Source organism: Cygnus atratus, chromosome 13, assembly GCF_013377495.2.
Source record: "Cygnus atratus isolate AKBS03 ecotype Queensland, Australia chromosome 13, CAtr_DNAZoo_HiC_assembly, whole genome shotgun sequence".
NCBI classification, from domain to species: Eukaryota; Metazoa; Chordata; class Aves; order Anseriformes; family Anatidae; genus Cygnus; species Cygnus atratus.
In genome coordinates, this window is record NC_066374.1 from 2832612 (window position 1) to 2855017 (window position 22406).

At 39.3% G+C, this 22406-nt stretch overlaps 1 protein-coding gene across 2 annotated transcripts; it reads left to right on the forward strand.

The window, feature by feature from the left end:
• The first annotated feature begins 2750 nt into the window (after positions 1-2750).
• NXT2 (nuclear transport factor 2 like export factor 2) lies at positions 2751-18855 on the forward strand. 2 transcript variants are annotated; one of them, XM_035541180.2, is made up of 4 exons: positions 2751-2865; positions 14572-14658; positions 15752-15896; positions 16803-18855. In XM_035541180.2, the coding sequence occupies exons 2-4, from the start codon at positions 14641-14643 to the stop codon at positions 16979-16981; spliced, it is 342 nt and encodes a 113-aa protein (XP_035397073.1). In that variant the 5' UTR covers positions 2751-2865; positions 14572-14640; the 3' UTR covers positions 16982-18855. The 2 variants fall into 2 exon arrangements, with proteins under 2 accessions (XP_035397073.1, XP_035397072.1); XM_035541179.2 differs by lacking the exon at positions 2751-2865 and adding an exon at positions 12587-12705.
• Positions 18856-22406: the final 3551 nt, after the last annotated feature.

A 22406-nucleotide genomic window follows, 5' to 3' on the forward strand; every position in this document is an offset into this window, starting at 1 on the left:
TGTGGGCACAAAGGAAGTGATGGGAATTCACAACTGAGATAGCAAGGGGAAAAAATGGGACCATACTTTTTTGGCTGTGGGTTGCATGTGTGTCAAATTCAGCCACAAGGTATCATTTCACAAAGTGGAATGAGATGATGTAACAGCACATTGGTGCTCTTCTCACCCACCTTCCCTCCCTCCCCTTCTCATCCTAGCCATATACTCCAGCCACTTACTGTTATTTGCCAACTCTGTCACTTGTGAGACAGCTCTGTGATCTATTTTAGTTTGCCAAGTATATGGACAGTAAGAAAAGGTGGAGTCCTTCACAGTTTTAGTTAATTAAATTAGCTCTGTGTAAGATGAACTTGATAGTAAGAACAACAGAGGGAGCAGATAACCCAGAGAGCAGGGCAATGCAGAGAGGAAGGTATGCATTTTTGATCACTGCAGAGCTGTTGTGCCAGGTCAACTGACCATGGAACCATAGCTCAGATGCTCAGACAGTCCTAAATATTTTACACTATTCAGGGAATAAAAGTAAAACATTTTCATAAAAATCTGAAGGCATGTACTCCTTTCATAATCATAAAGGATTCTCTCAACTCTTCCATTTAAGAAATAAAAAAAAAGTAACTGACAAAACTGTTTACATCCAGCTGGAAGTAAATGATTCTTTACTTCAAAATGATTCCTTAAATGGGCACAGGTACATTTGGCCTGGAGAAATGTTACTTAGCATTTGATTGTTGTTAAGTTATCCCATTAACCAGTGAATTGTTGTGGCCTACCTACTGATGCCCAGCATTTAAGTGTGAGCCAAATGTAAATTTAGCTCCAAATATGCTACAGGCTGACCTGAACTATTTCAGACAAAATATAAATCATAATTCTAGCCCTTCAGGCCTTTCTCATCTGGGTGAACTTTGCTCTGTAGTTTTATTAAATCTATAATGTAGAGTGGTTAATGCTTCATCTATAGCTGATTCAAAAATTGTCCATAAAACTTTTAAAAAAAACTTTTAAAACCAAAAAATTGGTTTTGACCCAGAAGAGATGAAAATTTGTTTACAAACAAAATCTTGCTGGTTTCTTGGTTTTGATTCTAATTTTTAAAAATGCTGATTTTATTGAAATTACCAGTGGAAAAGGAACATTTTCCGGCTCCTGTTATGCATGCTATTTGTACCTGCAGGAACTACTTAAAACAGGCTAACTTTGCCAGGAACAAATCAAGGAGTGAAACAAACACAAAACACTTCTGTAGTTTACTTCTCAGCCTTTAGAAGAAACGCAACAGAATTACCAAGAAGAAGGGGATCGTTTGAAAGGTTTGTAGAGCTGGCTTGAACAAAAGCTCTAGATCCAAATTGCACAGTCTTTGCATTTTAGGCCATTTCCAGTGATAGATCAGATACTAGCAGTAAAACATGATGAAAGATGTAACATGTAATGTGTATTTATTTGCTTTTGGATTATATGCTTTGATCTTCAGTTCTTTCTAGCAACGTACAATATTTTCCCCCTCTACAAACAACATGGAAGTGTTTATCAGAAACAATTCTGATTATGCTAATTATTTTTATTTGTATAGCCTTTATCTACCATAGCACTCCTGTGAACCTCAAAAGGAAAGTAAATTAAAAGCAGAGATAAATGTAGTTAAAGCCATAAAAACATTACAGTGTTGTGCAAAGCACATATAAAAAAGTCTCTGCGCATCTATTAAGATAACCTAAATCTAATGTTTGCATTAGCTCTTTCCTTCGGTTCATTCTAATGTCAAAAGCCTTCCTGTTGCCTCCAAAAATTATATTGGCTCAAAAAAATCCCTCTAGTTTGGATTTAAAAATTCATATAGAGAGCATAAAACTAATACATGTGGTTTTTGTTTGATTGATTGATTGATTTCTGTTTGAAGAAGATTAATCTTTTTGGATGAATTTCTTAAACTTCCTTGTTTACCAGCGGTAGAGTTTCTTAAGAATAATAACTATAAAACCAAAGTTTCCAACAGTGCAGCAACAATGACCAAATTGGGGGTACTGTGATTTATGAGTAAACTCATTCATTTGGGATAAGAAGATACGTACTCATGCTTTTTAGGATTTATAAACACACATGAAAGGGATAAATATCTGACATTCCACCCTGGACAGAAGGAGGGGAGAGAGATGGCCAGCCATCTCACATCACCTTTTTTCTCAGATACCAATGGACTTGTAGTGCAATTTAGAGCAGGTTTAGAAGTTGTTTGTAGCTCAGATTTTTCCTTCCAGTTTTTCATAAGTTTGGGGAACAAGAATGCTACTGCCATTTGAAATTGTTCTTGTTCTGTCTCTGAGCCTGTTGAAAATATCCTAGGGTGAGGTCTAGAATTGGGCTCATTTTACCAGTTCTCCAAAACTGGAGATGATTCCCAGTATTTTATATACAGAATTTTTCTTCAAAACACAATCTGGCTATGTACAGGCAATTTATTTAAAGGGAGAACTGGATACAAGAATGCCTCACTTCTTCCTAGGCTTTAGTAAAAATTGAGGAATGCTAGACAGAGATAAGAAAAATAACTTATCGCTTGCAGCCCCTGATGAGAAACAATTATGGATTGTGCTGGTTCAGCTGCACACAAGTTAAAGTAAACTATGGTCATGTGCTACAAGTGATGCTTGTAAAGTCCTCTTGTCAGCTGATGTGTATGTTGCAACACTTTGTGTGATTCAGATATCTTGATAACAGCTACTTGCAATGTTGTTTTGTGTATACAGGGCACAACTGAGCTGATGCTAGACTGCAAAGTGGCACAATATACTGCTGAAGCCCTGATCAGAATTTTGAGATAAAAGGACAAGTGCAAAGAGAACTGCCTGGCAAGCCTAAAAGGTAAGGCTATAGGCGCCTTCCCTCTAGTATATAAATATGCCTCTGTGTACATATACCCACTTCAGTTATCAGCTTGCTACATTGAGCCATCGCGGAGTCCATTTTAATACAAGTATGTTTACCCAGGTTTTACTTACGCATTGCCATGTCTTCATAAGAGCTCATATACCATTTCATTACCTAAGGAAATTGATTGGATTTTAAAATTTCTTTAACTAGCAGCTGTGATGACACTTTGAACTGACCTGTTCTGAAAATTTATCCCACTTGGGAGTGCTTTGACATGGATTAAATTAGAATAGGTATTTGTACCTTGATCTCACTATATCCCAGTGGGTCTGTGGAACAGTCCAATATATAACAAGACCTGTTTTTCTTTAAAAAATAAGAGGGGTGTTTATCAGGATAAGAGTCATTGCATTCCACCAGTTCTGGTATGACAGGAATTTGAGGTGGAGCAGTGCATAGTCCACAGTCCCCATGGGATTGTAACAAACACAGGTTCTGCCTGGGTCTATCCAGAGTAATATGCCTTTTTTTGCTGAGAATGAACTGAACAAACCAGACCTTCGTAAGTCCACTGTGTTTTAATAAATCCAAAATCCAGCTTTAGCAGTATTTTAGCAAGTCTATCTTATCCAGCATATAAGTCAAAGAGTGAATGTGCTGAACACATGAGACCTACACCCAGTTCCCATTGAAATCAGTGGATTGAATTGAGATCTCATTCAGCCCTTGCTCAGGCAAAACCCTTGAACACTGAGTCATGGTCTGACTTCATAGGCATCACATTCATCAGAACCTGTCTGGATTTGACTAACGTCAGTTGCTTCTCTTATTTTAGGAGATAGTTCCTTGAACTTCTCTACATGTGGCTAACATTACCTCTGCATTTTGATAAGCTTCACAAAAGTTTAGAGAACCACGTTTCACAAGAACCATTCACTATACAGAAAGATTCAAGGTCATACAGAATAGCGTATAGCCTTTAAACATACTGCTTTACCAACTTGAGGGCTGAAGCGCTGTATGAATCATTGACCTTGAGGGAATCCTTCTGGTAAACATCACTGTACCTGCTAAATCTCTGAACTGTAATTGGACGTTGTTAACAAGGATGCTGTGTGTGGCATTCAATCAGTGCTGGCTGATAAACCTAATAATGAGAGTGAACCTACCAGTTTAATTTTAATCACTGACATAGCCATGGATCATTTCTTCGGTCTCTGGTTGTTTTTTTTTATTTCAGTAGAGTAGCTATTGTAATTTACAAGAACATTGCCTTCAGCTTCCTCCTGAATTTGCCCTTCAGTGTTATGTACAATGTTGCAGTGAGATTTTGAACCTGCAGAGTTCAAGCGAGTTTATGATTTAAGTAATGCCAGACATATTCTTGAAGTCAAGAAATTAAAAAACATAGTAGCTTGTAGGCTTTTTTAATAGAGTATATGCTATTTCAAACTTTGTCAGTGTTAATTATGTAATCTTAAGGGTGAATAAATTATAAACCCATGAAAATCACAAACACATTAATCTGGGAGTATTGGCAAAACTAAGGACTGTTCATTTTACCAAGGGTAATTAGGACCTATTGACCTCATTTTAGCCTGTTACAGAAGTCATTACAGAAAACTCACAGTTTTCTTTGACACAGTACAAGGTTAGTTTGAAAAGTAGCCTAGCATTATGTAGCCTGGCTTCATTTTTGTATAGATGATAATACAAGTGTACATACTTGTCATGTGAGAATATTATGGGAAAAATGAGAATTCTTTTTCTTGTTGAAGACCGAATTCTGCATTCATCCTGTGATCATTATTCACCCAGTATCAAAATAATTTTCAATACAAATTATACATTTTTTCAGCGATTCTGAAATCATCCAGAGCTTTGCTATTTATTAATTTTAATTAACAGAGTACCAACTGATGAAAAAAACAACAACTGGTATAACACAGATCGCTGAATACATTTTTGAAATCTTACTGCATTTTTACTTATCTTTAGTTATGATATTTTGAGTAAATTTGACCAAATTTATAAAGCAGTCACCCCTAAAAGCGATTTCCTATCTCCATACAGGTATTATCAATATACATTGATATGCATGTCATCCTATTTGCCATTTATTTGTGATGACAGTTTCAATTCATTGCTCTTACTATCAACTTTTTAGGAAGCTTTCCAACAAAAAATAATTTTAAAGGTTAGTATTACTGGTTACAGACTGAAAACCACCCCATATATCTAGTGCATCTCACAATTGTAATTGCTGATCCCAGCTATTTCAACAGTTACACTTTTTGCCTCTGCTTTGGTCTGTAAGATCTAAACTAACTCAAAATTTCCCTTCCATATGGTAAGTGGGTGTAGTGGAGCATATTCTAGGAACCATCTTCAGATGTAAAGGTATTTTGGTGAGTCATCTTGATGTAAACTGCTTGAACTCTGCATGCGAGTTCAGTGTCATTGCTGCTGCGTCATTCTGGCATTTGTACCTTGTACATTCTTTCCAGAATAGAAAAGCCTGGGGAGCATGGGCAAGTTGGCTTGAGGTGCTGGAGGTAAAGGCTGAGAAACTGGTAGGAATAGCTGGGCTTTTGAAGAGAAACTATGAGTTAGACTTGGTTGTTACTTGATCTACATTCAAATGCATATTTAGGGAATATATTTGGACAATATACAGAATGGCTATGATTTATTCAACACAAAGTGGAAATCACTTCTGCTCATACTACTGTAAGACTTAAAAAAACAAATTAAAGGCTTGCTCAAGGGAAAGTGCCTAAAGGAGGAGTCCTGCAGAAAATCTTTGATATGTTTCAGATAGACTCTTATGTGTCCTTTGCAAATGATGCTTTCTAAGTTAAGAAAATATATCTTCAGGGAGTCAGGCTTAGGTGAGTGTTCTGGAAGTCTAATTTTGCATAATCAGCAAAAATGCCATAAAAATACTACAACTATATCTAATGTCTGTGTTGGATAAAGAAGTGAGAGATGGTAAGCAGAGAGTCTTATTATTCCACTGACATAATTTGGATTGGTACTTGGAGTTGTACATTTAAATAAAATATTTCATATAAAAGCTATTCAGCTACTTCAAAGTACGATAAATCTACAATCATGAGTTAGCAAAATCTCAAAGTTTAAGGAAATCACTTAGTGGAAGAAGGAATTGTTCATTAGCAAGGCTCTTTATCCCCACATGATTCTCGACTCTTTTGAAGAACTAATAGATTTGTGAAGCTTCTCCGTAAAAAGCTGTGTTGAGTCTGCCCTAATATGTCACATTTATCAAAGTATCTACCAGTTCTGTTCTTTATTATAGTTTCTACCAATTTGCAAAGGGCAAACATCAGACTGCTTCATTGTTCCCCAGATACATCTTGGAGCTTTTTTAGAAAATTGGCCTCAAATTTGGCACTTTCCATTCCTGGAGGACAGAACCTGTTGTAAATTAGAGATTACATGCCATGGTTAGCATGTCCTTTAGGAACACATAACTTGGCATACAACTTGTTATTAGTTACTATTTGTTTTATGGATTTGTTCTAAAACCTTTTGTACTGACATTTCACTTTATGACAGATCCTTCATTTCATTCCCTTTTAAGAAAGGCTCTAATATAAGAGACTTTGTAAACTCCTGAAGATATGAAGAGTTTGTTTAGCTTTCTACTACAGCCTTGTCTTCTTTTGGTGTGTACTGTTCACTTGTTGGCCTTGCAGATTTTCTGGCAGGGCTTGTTCCTTTTGATATGTTTGAAAAAGGATTTCATTCATAGTGCCTTAGTAAAATGTTTCTGAGAACTACTTTGATTTGCCTTACTTCCTTTTTAAATCTTACCAGCCAAACTTTATGTTTTTCCCCCCTATTTTCTCCATTTGGAAACAACTTCAGTTTTTGGAGGATGTCTTTGTACTTCTAATTCTTTATGTTAGCTTGTTATTAAGTGATCTCGACCTCAATGATCTTTTTAGAAGTATTTCATTAAGTGGCATGAATTTATTCTGAGTATCTCGGATTTCTAATATGTCTTTAAGGAGTTTCCATACCACCTGCAAACATTTTACATTTCTTCCTGCTGCTCTTACTTTTTCAATACTGTGGTGGTGGATTTCTGTTTTTTAGTCTCTGTTTTTGCAGGAAGCTTAGACCTGAATATATTTTGGCCACTGTTGTGAGCTACCGAATTACCTCTTTCACAGTAATATTTTGAACTAGGTCTTGCATACTGCTTCACATTAAGGAAAAAATTTCTGGTTTTCCCCATTTAGATGGTCCCAACAAGTCATTACTCTAAAGGGATATTCAGAATTCTGTGTCATCCTTAGAAGTAGCTGAGAATGAATTCTGCACCCATGCTTTTAGCACATCTTCCATTTGACACATTACTTCACTGAGTTGTGACTGGTGCTAAGGCAGGCAGGCAACAGGCATAGAGAATCTTTAAATTATCTACCTCCCTAACTTGCACTAGAAAATCTGCAGTGAATCCTGCTTGAGAAGTATTCTTCTGATGAACTGTTGCCAGAACAAAATATAATGATTGCACTGTGTAAAGTAGTTGAATGAAAAAAATATAATCTGTAGACACAAATCTTGAACTGGCAGAAAGGTTTATGAACTCACTAGCTACCCTGGTTTCTACTATTTCTGATTTTATTCTTTACACATTACTTCGTTTGATGGAGCAGCCATTGATAAATGAGAGTTTAAAAAATCTTTTTCTCATATTCCTAATTTAATGTGTTTGAAAAATAGAGAACTTTGCACAGCCTGCCAGCAGGGAGGCTTGTGCCAAGCCTGTTACTCTTCCAGGTTTCACAGATGCATATGAGTAAACAAAGAGGTAATGATTTTACACGTATTTGTCACGTTTCTGTTGTTTTATCCAGGTTGTTCACAGTCTCTGTAATAACACAAATACAATTCCTTTGCTCCACTAGCATTTACAGTAGTCATTACATACACATCCAATCCATAGAAAAGGAACATGACACTGTACTTTTTAGACACATTGTCTAAATTGTGTCTAATGTGAAGAAAATAAACATGAAATACAGAATGAAGATAACAGATGGGATTGATTCTTTTTAATTTTACACCAATATCTCAGAATGGAGTGAAGATGTTTACATGGTGAGTGTAAAAGATTGGAATTGCAGTTTTCAGTTCTGTAGTTGTCTCCCTTCGTGACCTTGAACAAGTCATGTATAATTTCAATGCCTTGCTTTTTTGTTTGGAAATTGATGATAGGTCGTCTTTATATGAGAGAGGTATTATGAAGTATTTTTATTAATTTGAGGTAAACAGGTAGCAAGGTGATGTAGTGACACAATGACAGACTTGAGATTTAAAATGGGAAGATGTTTGAACTTTTGTATTAAGCAATCATCATTGAGCAGTTGTTAATTCAGCAGGATATGTTGTTTCTTAGTGATAAAGCTCCTACACAGCACTGACAAATTAGTATACAGCTGACACTCCTGGATGTGATTCAGTCTACTAAAGGGCACAGCCTCACATGCCCTGACCCAAACTCTCAGTCCTCTCCCCAGCAGTCCTGTCACAGATGCATCTTTCCATTCCCACTGTTCATCACCTGCAGTATATGATTTCTTCACAGTCAGCTGCACATCATCTTTAGTAAGTAATTGCAGGTCTCTTGAGTCTCTTCAGGTCTTTCCCTATTGTATACTGCATTATGCAAATTTAACTGGCCGGCCTTACGACTCAACTTGCTCCAGGAAACCAGCAAGTTTCTGTTTTGCAATTGCCTGGCTCAGTCCCTGCTATGGGAGCGCTGGATCTTGGTGCATTCTCCCCCCTGCCGGCTCCCGGCCGGCACAGCAGTCTGGGGAAAAGTCACTCCCACATGGAAGAAAAAAAAAAAAGATACACATAGCAGAAGCATGAAGAGATCTAAAATATGTAGGAAATCAAGGACAAAGTGCTTATACATTGACCCATTTTTACATCCAGTCTTCCAGACACAATATAAGGCATGTTTGGCCATGCTATCTGTGAAAGTAAGCGCAACTTGCTAACAAGTAAGTAAATAATGTCTGCGATTTCCACCTGGTTATTTGCCAGTAAATGAAATTGCATTCACAAATTAACATATAGAGCACGTCATTATCATTAACTACTTGTAGCATAGCATGTAAGACCTCCTGAATATTTTCACAACTCTGGAAGATGCTGAAGAACCCAAACTCACTTTCTTTTTCTGCATAAAAATATTGAGGAATTATTTCATATTGCTGCAAGGCACTGCAGAGAGGCCATCTGAGGTCCAGACTAATTCTCCCAGGACAAGGTCAGTGCTGCTTCACAACACTAACATTAATGTTACAAGAAGCATGAAAAGGATCACCAAATTAATTATAATGGAGGGCCACAATAGTGCCATTTAAGTCCTGTTGTGCTCCAGGCTATTCTGTACTTGAACTGCTTTTCAGTCTTCACAATAAGCAGACAACTGTTATTTTAGAAGCAGAAGGAAGGAATGCCATTCTCCTGTGCTTCTCTGTAGGCTGTTTTCAAACAGACCAATGTGAATAATACCATCTCCACCAGACAGTCCTAAATAAGGGAGTCAACTAATTGGCTGATTAGCCACGTGCACTTTGTCAACACCATAACACTGCTGGGTTAGTTTCTCTTTTCTTGCCCAAGGGCCAGTCATTGTAAGACATTAAACTCAAGCAACTAAAATGGTTTTGCTTGTAACCTTGGCTTGATTTAAAATACTGAGGCTGCTGTTCAGTTCCTGCTCTCATAAGCTACTTTAACTGCTCATAGGAACTAGTCAGACGTTGCTGACTATGCTGTCAAAATGCAACTGACACAGTGTCTGCTTGGCACTTCATTTCATACTAGAAATGTTGTTAGGGAAGTTTGTTTTTATTACTACCAATGACAGGGTCCAACGTTCATAGCATAGTTGCTACATGGGAGCGGGTTCTGCTGTATACATGACCGGTCTTTGCAAAAGCATGCTTGCATCAGCTTTACATCCTCTTTTTACCTACCAGCCACATGTTTGGTGCAGCTGCTTGCTGCATTAGCCGTGACTGTAAGCCATTTGAGATACAGTCTCTCTTTGTGATCTCTGTAGGACTTAGGTCTGTTTCACTGTTGGTACAGTCTCTGAAACAGGAATCTTCAGGAAAGTTATGCAGAAACTTCCATTCTATTGCGTGCTGTATAGTTCTGTCAGAAACATACTGCATGCTGAATGACGTTGCTTCCTTGTGATTTTAATAGGCGTGTTTATGTCTCAGTGTTTTGCCAAACACAATACATTGAATTATCTTATTTTGGGAGTTTGGCATGATACAGCAATATATATGCATGTTGTTACATAACCTGTCCGAATCTTTGAAATAATTGCAGGCACTTCTCAGAACAATCAGGTTTAAATACTTGAGGGCAAAGAGCAGGTAACAACAAAGGCATATAATAATCCAGAGAAAAACATGTTTAATAAACCCATTTGTAGAAAACAACTCTTTTTTGGTGGTCAGATGGCATTATATACATATAATCTCCATGCCACTTGAATGTAACTGGGCAAAAAGAGTGTAGTTTGGTCCTAAACTCATGAAGAATAGATGTTTTTAAACTAGCATCTTAAACAAACTAATATACATATATAGTACAAACATAGATTTATGAAAAAAGAAAACCAAAAAACACTTCCTATACAAATTTTTTGTACAAAGTGTTTCTTGACTTGTTTGCAGCTGTTCCAGTGACAGTTAGAGAAAATCTTGACCACAACTGAGGCTTAGATTGGCTGAAGTAGATCCATCCCATGCTTTTCTTTCAACGTTTGCTGTTACTGTTCTTCTTCCACCCTCTGTGTCTTGAGTCACACACTGAACTCGAGTGGTGAATGGATCTGCCCGAAAAATCACACAGGAGAAATAATGGCCAAGTGTCCTGAGCCATACCGTAAACAGGTATGCCAGTAAAACAAAGGGACTGCTTAAGTTGGCACTGCCACAGAAAAAGTTCATGTGAAAACACTCCCTGCAGATCTAAGAAGAAAATAGCAGCTGTTAAGTGGAATCTGTGTGAAGGAAACACAGCCTCTTACACTTAGTTAAGAAGTTGTGAATTTTAAGTTTACAAGTGAGGAATCACAAAGAGCAAGTATAAAATTCCCTGATGCTAATGTATACATACCTCTGTTTATCACCTTCAGGTTTTAAAGCAAGCAACTCTGAATTGCTCTGCCCTTGAACTCTTCTTTAAAACAGCTGCTGTAGCAAATGTGCTCTGCTGTGCCCTTAAACAGGTGTAACAGGTGCCTGCAGAGCTGGCACTAGGGAGCTGGCTGGGAGTGCTCTCGTGTCGGAGGACAGAGCAGGAGATGCCTTGCGTTAGCATCCCACAGTTACACTGCATCATGTGTAGAGTCAAACTGTGCGGAACAGAAAGGCAATACTGTGGAGTCCCGTGGAGCTGGGTGCTTTGTACCTGTGGCTATATTGAGAACACAGGTATTAGTGTATCGGCACTGTGGCATCGAGCAGTAATACGCTAGATGTTCTGTGCCTGTAGCATTTCCTCCTCACTGTAAAGTGTTTTTAAGGAAGAACACGGAGAGCAGAACATGACAACAAATAGATGAAAAAATACAGAGAGGGTTGGGTTCTTAGAGAATGAAACAACTCAAATCTACAAATTAATTATTAGCTTAAAGTGTTTGGTTTTGCTAGTACTGAAAAGCAGAACTGCAGATGCAAGTTCTTGTTTCTTTTTCACTGCTGCACTCTGGATGCCTTTGTGTTTCTGAGGCTTGAGCGTGCTGAAGGCAGATTCAGAGGTAAAGCAGATCTGCAGTGAGCGGGCTGCTCTCTTTGTGTGCACCGATGGCTGAGGGCACTGCTGGGGGAGCAGCTGTGCAATATTTTGGCTTAGTGTCTTCTCTCGCATTACCTTGTTAATTAGGGATGCTATGCTGAGGATAGTGCTTGTAGCTATAGAGGAGAACACACACATGAATGAAATTATGACTAATAGCTTCACTTGGGCCTGAGAAAGAGCTGAGGAAGAGTAATGGTGCAAAGTACAGCCCTGGTTAGACCTTTATTTTGAGAAAACTGCAGTGGAAGCCAAGGCGCTTGGACTCGCTGAGGATTTCCAGTCAGCCACCTTCACACATGACTAGTATTTTCTCCAAAAACCTTTACAAACAGCATTGAGGTCAGCTCAGTGTTGGCACCCCTGGCCTACTTTAAATACGTGGTGTGCTCCAAACCGCTCTGGGCAGGGAGATCCTTCCCCGGGGGTCAGTTCCTGCAGGTGAGCGTAAAGCAGTGCAGTCACGTTTCCTGGTGCCAGCCTCACGTATAAAACCGGGGGTTCAGAGGTGACCATTAGGGCTCTGGAGGAAATCCTGGGGTCGTGCGCCGTGTTCAGCAGGAGTCACAAAAGCGAATGAGGTGCTGGGAATTGCTAGGAAGCCGAGCAGCGTGCCCTTAGGCCTCCGCAGAGCGAGGTGGCACACCCTTCACGGCTCCCGAGCCCTGCACAAAGCCCACAGCCTGGGTAAACCCCCAGGAATAAACCCGTGAGCACACACGAGCGCCCCAAAACCACCGCCGGGGCAGGCACCGAGTTCCCGCGGCGCTCGCCCGGCGCCTTTCGCAGCCTCGCAGCGGGGCCGGGCCTCGAACCCGTGGCCCCCGAGTTCCCGCGCGGGCGGAAGCGGCGGGTCCCTGGAGCGGCGCACGTCCGGCCCCGCCCGCCGCTCGCGCGCCTCGCAGGCCCCGCTCCGCTCCGCTCCGCTCCGCTCCGCTCCGCCGCCTCATGGCCGCCGCCCTGGTGAGAGCGGGGCACGGCGCGGGGGCGCCGCCGGGGGCACGGCTGGGCCCCGCCGGCGCTGCGGGGCTCGGCCGGAGGTTTGGTGGCCTCTGTGCGGCCTCTGTGCCCGGCCGGGCCGCGGTGCTGGGGCGGGGGAGGGCTGAGGGCCTCAGGGCGAAGGGCCTGGGGCCTGGGGCGCGGGAGGGGGTAGCTGCTCGTCACCGCGGTCTTTAAAAGGGAACTAGAATGGGAGTGGGAGGGCCTGGGGGCTGCGGGGCGGCGGACTGGAGCCCGGAGACACCGCGGAGTGTCCGTCCGCAGGGGCGTTCAGCTGGCGCCCTGAGCGAGGTGAGGGCCGGCCTCGGCTGGCTCCCTCGGGTGGCTGTTCTCAGCCAGGTGGCCCGTGCGGGTTTCCGAACGGCTGCTCAGCGCTGCGTTTAAAAGGAACACATCCTGAACGTCAGTGTGTTTTCTAGGTGCCATAGATTGCAGGTTCTCTAACAGTACTTTACGGATTTTCTGGCGGTCCCCCTCACATCCCTTCTATCTATGTGGGGTCTGAATGGCAACATGCACTAAATGGCTGCTGGCTGCAAAGTGCGTGTGTGCAGAGGGGTGCTGGCCGACCCCTAATGCCACATAACCAACAGGCCGAGCTCTGACTACCATTCCTCTGGTGGGCAGCCGAATACTGTTTGTCTCGTGGTTCCAAAGAGTTCCTGTTGGCACTTGCTGGAGTGCAGTGTCTTTAGGAGTACTTTGTCATGTTGGGAATTGGCCTGTGGGTTCAGAAACTGTTGGATGAGCGAGAAGGATGAAGAACAGGCTCATGTTCTTACAGTGGGATATTAAAAAATAGTAAACAGTAATATGGAATATTTCTTTTTGTGGAGTAAGCAGGAATTATTTGATAGGTCGCTTAAATATTTTACAGTATGGGAATTTCTCTGAGCAGAAGTGTTTCATGGGGTAATGCTGTAGGAATTTGTGGTAGGTCTGGTATATATTCATTAAAGACTGCCAAGAAGATGTAAATAGTTAAATTGGGAACTAGTGATTGAGTTGCAAATACCAAGAATACGATGCTGAAATAGAAGACTGATAATATTTTAAACAAAATTATCATAGCAAAACCAACTGAAAGTTTATAGATCTGTGGACAGGAAGTTCAGACATCACTGTTTACGGTCTGTAAGAGATCAAGGGCCAAACAGGTAACCAAACTGAATGAATAGCTGGATGAGATCCCAGTGCAGTGACGTGACACCAAAGGCTGATAACCTTTGGATGAATGAAATAGAGATATGTGAGAAGTGTGTGGTGCTTCTTACCTGTGGATATAACACTGGAGCAATTCATACTGGAATATGGTCAGCATGGTCACAGGCCTTCTCTCTCCTTCCTATATATCCAGTTATAACTGTTACTACATTTTACATATATATACAATTGGATTAAAAATGAGCCTGTGGTGGTAGCGTGATGGGATTCTTGCTAATTTTCAGAAATAAGTGGATAAATTTTGTTCCTTAACTTTTCTTCAGACCAGCCATTGCAACAAAAGCTATTTTTACTGAATACTTGTGTGTTCACACTAGTTCAGCTAGCCATAGCCCGTTTTCCAATGTAAGCATTTCCATTTTAAATACAATAAATAAATCAGCATTCATAAATGGTTCTTAAAACTGGCACCTTACTAAAAGCTGCTACATCCAGCACATAGAAGAGGAGTTTGGAATTAATTTCATCATTATTTAACATCATCTTTCAGTGAGGTTGGAAAGGATAGTGACTTTGGTTGACAACTATCTGGAGAAGTTGTGTGGATGACTAGTTTGCATAAAACTGCCTAACTTCAGTAATTTTGTATGTTTTTTTTCTCTCCAGGATTTCAAAACTTATGTGGATCAGGCTTGTAGAGCTGCAGAAGAATTTGTCAACATTTATTATGAGACAATGGATAAAAGAAGGAGGGTATGTAGATATTTTGACAATAGTTTGAACTTCCTGTGGTGTTTTTGCTTGCTTTTCTAACTAGCATTAATTGAAAGTACTTGGAAGTTGATGTTAGTGTTGTATTAAAACAGAGATCTCAACTTGGCCTCTTGGACTGCCCTGTAGGTAATTTTTTTGTTACTGTGCAGCATTGTTGTGAGGGGGGCCTGATTAGGAAGTGCCTTAGTGTTCTTCAGTATATTTCAGTTCATGTCCAGCTACGTTTAGGGTTTACCACGTGACCTCTGAGGCTAGGATTTAGCTTCCTTTTTTGCTAAGCTTGTGTTACTAGCAGTTCTCCCTTCTGTTTCTGGGAATCTTTAGGAGTGCTGAAAGATAAAGTGGAAACAGCTCTGTCTGACTCCAGAAGTCTTCATGGACCACACTCATGTTGTATCATGTAATGGATATTTGTGCACAAAAACCTGTGGGAACTGACTGCTCTTTGGACCTGTTACTGTATTACAATTGTAATTTCAAAAGCTGTAGATTTTGTGAAAATAGCACTTGCGTGTCACTACTGAGTCACACTGTGCATAAGTGGATAGTCGCAGATATAGCAACAGCTTGCAGGGGAGGTAGGAAAGTCACCCCACAGGTTATGAAATACTGGGGAGGTGCTGCGCTGCTGTTGCTGCGGGTAATTGTCCTCTTGTAGGTTTCCACCATTAATGTTTTTTTCCTCTTTTTTTTTTAACCTGAAATTATACTTTCCTGACTACCTGTGTGACATGTATGTACACACACAAAATCAGCAATTAATTATTCTGCAAAAGTAGCCCTTTCCTTTTGTTATCAAGTAGTTCAGTTGTATTTCTAGCTTTGTTAAAGGAATCTCATCAATACTTAAATTTGGACATGAGTCACTATGCAAGTTGTAAAGCAAAACATGTTTTTATTTTAATTCTTGATTGGGAGCACTAATTGTTAAAAGGAGCTAATTGAGGAGGGCATCTTATTTATTTAAGTAACAGAAGAAATCTGTAATGCAAAACAATATTCTCTCAACCTTTTTGTGGAGAGTGTTGTGCTTACGCTTTTTTTCCAAATATGTCTGTTCATAACTCCTCAGGTTTTGACTAGGCTTTATTTGGACAAAGCAACCTTAGTTTGGAACGGTAATGCAGTGTCCGGGCAAGAAGCACTGAATGAATTTTTTGAAATGTTGCCGTCTAGCGAATTCCAGGTTAATGTGTTGGACTGCCAGCCTGTTCATGGTAAGCTTCCATTACAATTTATTTATTTAGTTAGGTATTTTGTAACCACTGAAAGTGAACTACAGCTATAATAGTGCTCAGTATTTCTCTTGGGTCTAGCTTAGAGAAAATACTGAGGGTTAAAAGGTAAAGCTGTGCATAAATAAAGCACAAATCAAGAGGTGCAGCAGCTCCACACTACATCTCATGCCTGGGAAAACACTTCAAGGATATTTTTTGTTAAGATCATATTCAGATGTGATGTATTTTCGTGGGTTGTAAAAAGTCTGGCTTACTAGGTTATGTTGTCCTTGACAATGTCTGAGAGCCAAGAGACCTCTGCTGTAGCCTCTGATACTGACGTGCAGTATAACGTGGAACAAATCATTAACCTGTATGTACTCTGAATTCTTTCTGTCTTGAACTGATGTTAAGTTACGTTGATTTCTAATTAGCAACTGCCAAAGAAATGCTTACGTAATTGAGAAGTTAATAAATGACTTCCAATGGATATTTGCGGAGTATAAGACAAAAGCCTGTTGCCAAGCATGCTTGCTTTGCTCTGCCGTGAAAAGGATACGAGGTCTGGTGGGGTGAGGGAGAGGGGAATGTATGCAACTTGCTAAATACGTATATCAAATTCTGAGAGCTTATTCTAAGCAAAAACCCGGGGGCTGTTTTTAGTGCTCTGAAATGAACAACGTGAGATGAGAATACAAAACCTGTTAAAAAGCACTGGTGGTGAGCGAATACAGTATTGTCTACATAGAAATGATGCAACAAAACTGTATTTTTCATGGATGTGTAACTAACTGTTAGCCTATACCTAGTACAACCAGAAATGAATAAAACTTTCACGTTTCCTACTTCTTTTACCTGTTAGTCGTTGTTTGGGTTGTTCTCTTTATACTTTTTCTCCTTGTGAAGAGCAAGCTACTCAAAGCCAGACGACAGTTCTCGTGGTGACATGTGGGACAGTAAAATTTGATGGAAACAAGCAGCGCTACTTCAATCAGAACTTCTTGCTGACAGCGCAAGCCACGCCTACCAACACGGTGTGGAAGATCGCCAGTGACTGTTTCCGCTTCCAGGACTGGGCCAGTTAGTGAGGATTGGCTGCGGGATTGACCTCTCTCATGCGACACAATGAAGCCAGCTGTATGGACAGCCATTCTGCAAGCGTGGAAACGCTCACTTCGTGTTGCGTCTGTCATTAGGGAAGGTCTACAGATGTCTCAGGGTTGATCCCAATGGGCATGGCTTTAGTAGTAAACAGTCTGAAAATGTAAGAGGTTGCTCGTGTTAGTTGAACCTAAGGAAATGCTGAAGGCAATGAGCTGTGTTGGAATCATTCCTAAAATGCCTTACATGCAGCTTTGCTGCCACTTACAGACTTTTTGTATGTAATTCAGAAACTCTACTATTTGGAAGCAAAATACTTGTAATGTATAGTTCTGACCAAACATGTAACTGCTTCAGCTTGAAAAGATCTGTTTTTACAGTAGCATCTTACCTCTTTGGAAGAAGATGCCTGTGACATGTATGTAGAATTCTCAAAGATAACTACTCTTGGTTGTAAGAGGCTCGGATGAATTGATGATGATTTCTGTTCTGTGAAAGTATAAAATATGGCTCGTGAGTGTGTAATCTGTCAAATAGTCCATTGAAAAGCTAACAGTGGTGTGGAAGTGGTATGAAATCTTTTCGGGTTTCCTTTTGACTTGAGCATCTCAGTAATTTGGATATAGTTAATTCACATTGATCTGTATATAGGGAATGCTGAATAACTCAGAACTCCTATGCCAGCAACTCTTGTCAAATGCATGTGAAGGACTTCAGACATTACTTTTGTTTGAAGTCTTATACTGTAAGGAGTAGGCAAATAACATAATTTCTGTCTGCCCTAACTGTTATTTCTGCCGCTATGAAGGATGGACAAGTTTTGCTATCTTCAGTCTGCAAGTTTTGAATCACTATTATCTTTTCAGGAAGTACTGTAATAAAAAAAAAAAAAAGGCACTAAAAGTTTGTATTACTGTGAAGCCTACAATTTTTATCTACAGTACTGTTAATTCAGAACAGGCTCATTGATTATTGTCAACTTAGAAGAACAGATCTGAACACAAGTACCATCTTCCTCACCTACAGATTTTTACTATAGTTTTCATGTGTTTTTTTTTTTACAGTTACCTTTGATTATGTTTTTCTTTTTTTCCCTTGCTTTAAATTTACAGGAACTTTTGACTGCTTAAGAATAGTTTTCTCAAGTGCAGGATAGAAGACTCCCCATCTTAACTCGGGAACTTGCAAAGTGAACCTGAATATAAACAGATTTTGTTTCAAACTGGTATATTTCTATTTTAATCTGAGCAAAAAGTCAAAATTTAGTTATATGTGAGAATATGCTTGCTTGTAAATGAAAATACAAGGGGAAATTGTAAATGATATTAATACTGCTGCAATGACAGCAGCAGCCTGAATACACAAAGCAGTTAAGACTGCAGCTCACTTGGTTTCATTACTTGAATTGGAAAACTGTGAAAATGAGCAATATCAATTTGTCTAAAACTTTTGTACTTTGTGACACTGTCCCATGAATAATGGGATATTTAGGTGAAATGAGTGGTTTTGTTTCCTTTTAAGGCACTCTAGTCTTTACATCAGTAAGTTGGAATTAGTAACCTGACTTACTTCAGAAGCTGTTTATATTTTGACTGGTTCCTCAAGCTACTGTAACTGTTTTTTCAACCTGAAGAATATTAATTCCTGCAAAACAATGTAAGAAGTACAAAATCTTTGAAAATTGTAAATACTGTAAATACATTGCTATTTCTGTATGTAGTGAAGAAAGGATTGCTCTATTTAATTACTGTTTGTTCTTAACAGAATATGTGAGGTTCATATATTTGTATTTCTTCTACGAGTTTGAAAGGAAAACCCAAAATCTGCCTGTTTCTTATATAGCATCGTTGAACTGTGACACTGGTGTGGTGTGCTTTTCTTTAATTTGCTATTGTTTACATAAGTAGTGTTACGGATCTGCTTACCTACACAAAACAGGTTTCGACTCTTGGAATGTAGCAATGGGTGCACCTGTAGCATTTGCTTGAGCTTTGAAAACAGTCACCAGAAACTACACTTACACCTGTACCTGATAAGCTTGTCCTGGGAGTAAATACCTACTGGATATTTTGATCCAAATTTTATTTGTATAGCAGTTCTGAAGGTTTTTTTGTGTCTGTGTGCAGAGTGGGAGATTTTTGAATATCTGAGACAATATTTCAACCAAATGTTATTCTTACCAATTATTTCCATGCTATTTAAATATATGCTGTTTTAAAATTTGACTTCTGCAATTAATACTTTAAAAAGCAAAACAAAAAACAACACAACTACCTGAGTAAAATGTGTAGCTGGAATTGGACTTGGTGTGCATATGGGGATTTTTGAAGATAAAGTTGTTAGAGCTTAATTGTTTGAGTCTAGGGAAAAGTACTGTTCATGTGCTGGCTGTTTATTATCTTTGAATGAGGATCACTTAGAGTGCTTCAGCACTGCCACGATTAAGTGTTGGTTTTTATTGCTGAGAAAGCTGCTTCACAAGATGGTTTTTTGGAACATACTAAGTGATAATGTAGATATCAGATGAAGTCAGTAACTTTAACACTGAGAAACTAATAGCACAAGCACAAAATCTCTTTCAAACTAGCTGGGTAAGTTAGGGATGGTGCAGCTCTGTACTGCTTGTTACCACTTCTGTGGTGAAATTAGCTGGAGAGAACGTACAAAAGGTTTTTGTTCCATTCAGTACCAAATCAGTCCATGCTGGTTTAGTGTTTCCTCTTGTTGACTGTGCTGTAATACCTTAAATTTACACTAGGCGTCTATTATGTGAACTTGTTAATGCTGTAAGCTGCAACCAGGAAATACCATCTTTTTTTTTGTCTGATTCCTGAGTTGCTAATGTACAACCAGACAGTGAAACAAAGCCAGATGAGGAGCTTAGCACTTCCACATACTAAATTGTGGCTGCTGAAGACTTGATAGATCTTCTGGTTTGTGTATTTTCCCTGTATTGTCTTTGGAAGTCGCTGTTGTTAGGTTGCTTCGTTCTTCTAACATACTACAGTTACATTGACTTAAAACACTCTGCTGTTGCATGGAATGGAGAAAAGTGATTTATTCTCCTGATACAAATGACACTTTGATATGCCTACACTTCGTTATCCTGACTGGGAAAAAGCACATTATGAAAGAAATGCTGCTTTATTAGCACTTCATTATATTTTGTAAGTTTTTGAAATTTTTCAAGACCTCTTGTAAGATTCTTTAAAAAAAAAAGTCTTGCTTTTTTTTAAAGACATTTTCATAGTTTGTTCTTATGATATTAAAACTTCAGGAAATAATTTGTGGCTTCTTATCTTTACTGCTTGTGTTGTAGATATCAGTTGTGATTGTTGCAGCATGGTGCTGGGACACTGCAGAACAGGCTGTCAGCTCCTTGTCAGTGCTGCAGTAAAAAAAATATTTGGAATAACGGGTAATTCTATAGCAAATGCCTCACCAAGAGCACTGTGAAGCAGTAAAAGGTGTTGTACTGGCTAAAGTAACAGTCTCGATTTGATGTTTCTGTCCTATAAACTGTACTGACATTTAGACTGCCATCCAACAATTGCTAGTAATGAAAAGAGAATGGTAATGTGAGGGCCGTGTCTATGTGGAAACGGGCATTGACCTAGAACTGTGGTCTAGAAGCAAGTAATGCTAACTATATTGTAATGTTCTTGCTGTGTTTGAAGGTGTAGATTTTAGTGAGGCTTCACAAGCAGTCACTTTTTCGTAATTACCCTGAAAAAGGCTCTGACAGCTGATAAAGTATAAAGGCTTAGGAGTGCTGGGAAACACAAATCACAGAGCTAAAACACAAGATATTTTTGCTTGTATGATAAAAGTGAATCTAGAAATTGCTCTTGCAATCAGGGCTGAAGAAAAGAATATTTAAGTCTTCCTAAACAAGATTTTATTTTCTGACACTAACTGAAAAAGGTATTGATAGCTGAGCTATTCCTTTAGAAGACTGGGTTTAATAAGATGAATTAATCCATTTTCTTATCTTTTGTGTCCAGTTGATTGAATGGGTTGTGGAGACTAAATTGGCATTTCACCTTACATCAGTAATACAGGTACCTTAGAAATACGGTACCGATTCAAAAAGTGTGTTACATTTCGGTAGCTATTTTTTATATTCTTAAAAGCTAATTCAGTTTGTTCCCAGTGGGTTTGGAGCTTCCCTGTTTTTTAAGGTTTCTAACAAGTGTACAATGTATTAATTTTATTAAACCAAAAATATGTGAATGTTGGTGGTGGGATTAATACTCATCAAGGTCTCTGTATGCCACAATGTGAATTTCTCTTGGGTGTTCAAATATTTTGGTGTATCCGTTTGTACCAACAGAGTAGGAGTGAACTCTTGATGTGAACTTGTGTTACCTGCTCTGCTATTTACCCTTGTGTCAAATTAGAGTGTGTTCCTGGGTTCTGAGTGTTTAAAGCATGCTTTACTGAGGAACTCAGCGCACCCTTTATACATCTTTAGACTCATCTGGATGGAGTGATCTATAAGTGCATTGTGAGTTCTTCAGTGTCACTGAATTGATTTAGGAAGCCAGAATTTCTAATGGACTGAAGTCTCACTACTCTGAAAGGCTAGTTTTTGTTCTGTTTCTCCCAGTCCTGGGGCAGTGCTGCTTGCCAAGGCAGTCTAACCTGGTTTGATAGGGTGTCTGTTCCCAGCTGAACTCCATGAAGGCTGCTTTCATTGGGGAGACGTCAAGAAACAGAGGTTTTCATTCAAGTCTGTGGTTCTGTTTTCCCATAAGAGTCCAATAAGACTCCTAATGCTCCTCTATAACAATCCCGCTGTGTGCTTTCCTCTTTCACTTGTAATATAATAGGATTTAGGACAGTATGCGGCCTGTAACACAAAATGGTTCTATACATTTGTGGGCAAAAGATAAACTCTAAAAGAAGATATTTTGAAATACACTGAAAATATTTTTGAAAAACACTGAAAATATTTTGTCTTTTGAGTCACAGGTTCCACATCATCTTGATGGTAACACAAATGGAATTACAGTTTGTATAGTGGTCCACTGGTGACATATCTGGTTATTATTCCAAGGGGATTGGTCAGATGTGAGACGGGTATAGGAAATAAAAACAATTTTCATTTTGTTGCAGACTTATCATACCCACAAAGTACAATGAGATATAAAAGGAAGTGAAAAATAAATTGGCACTATCTTTAGAACATAATGTAGATCATTCTGAGGTTTCTGGCCTAATACAGGCAAGAAGGCAGAATAGATGAAATCTTTCTGCCCTACATCTGGGAACACCATCGCTTACATTTGTCGTCCACACTGTCTCGAAGCCAGTAGGCTTCTGAAGAAATATCTGCCAGAGTCACCATGAATATCAAACTGTGTGAACTGAATAAACACATGTATACAAGCAAATGCATTTGTATAT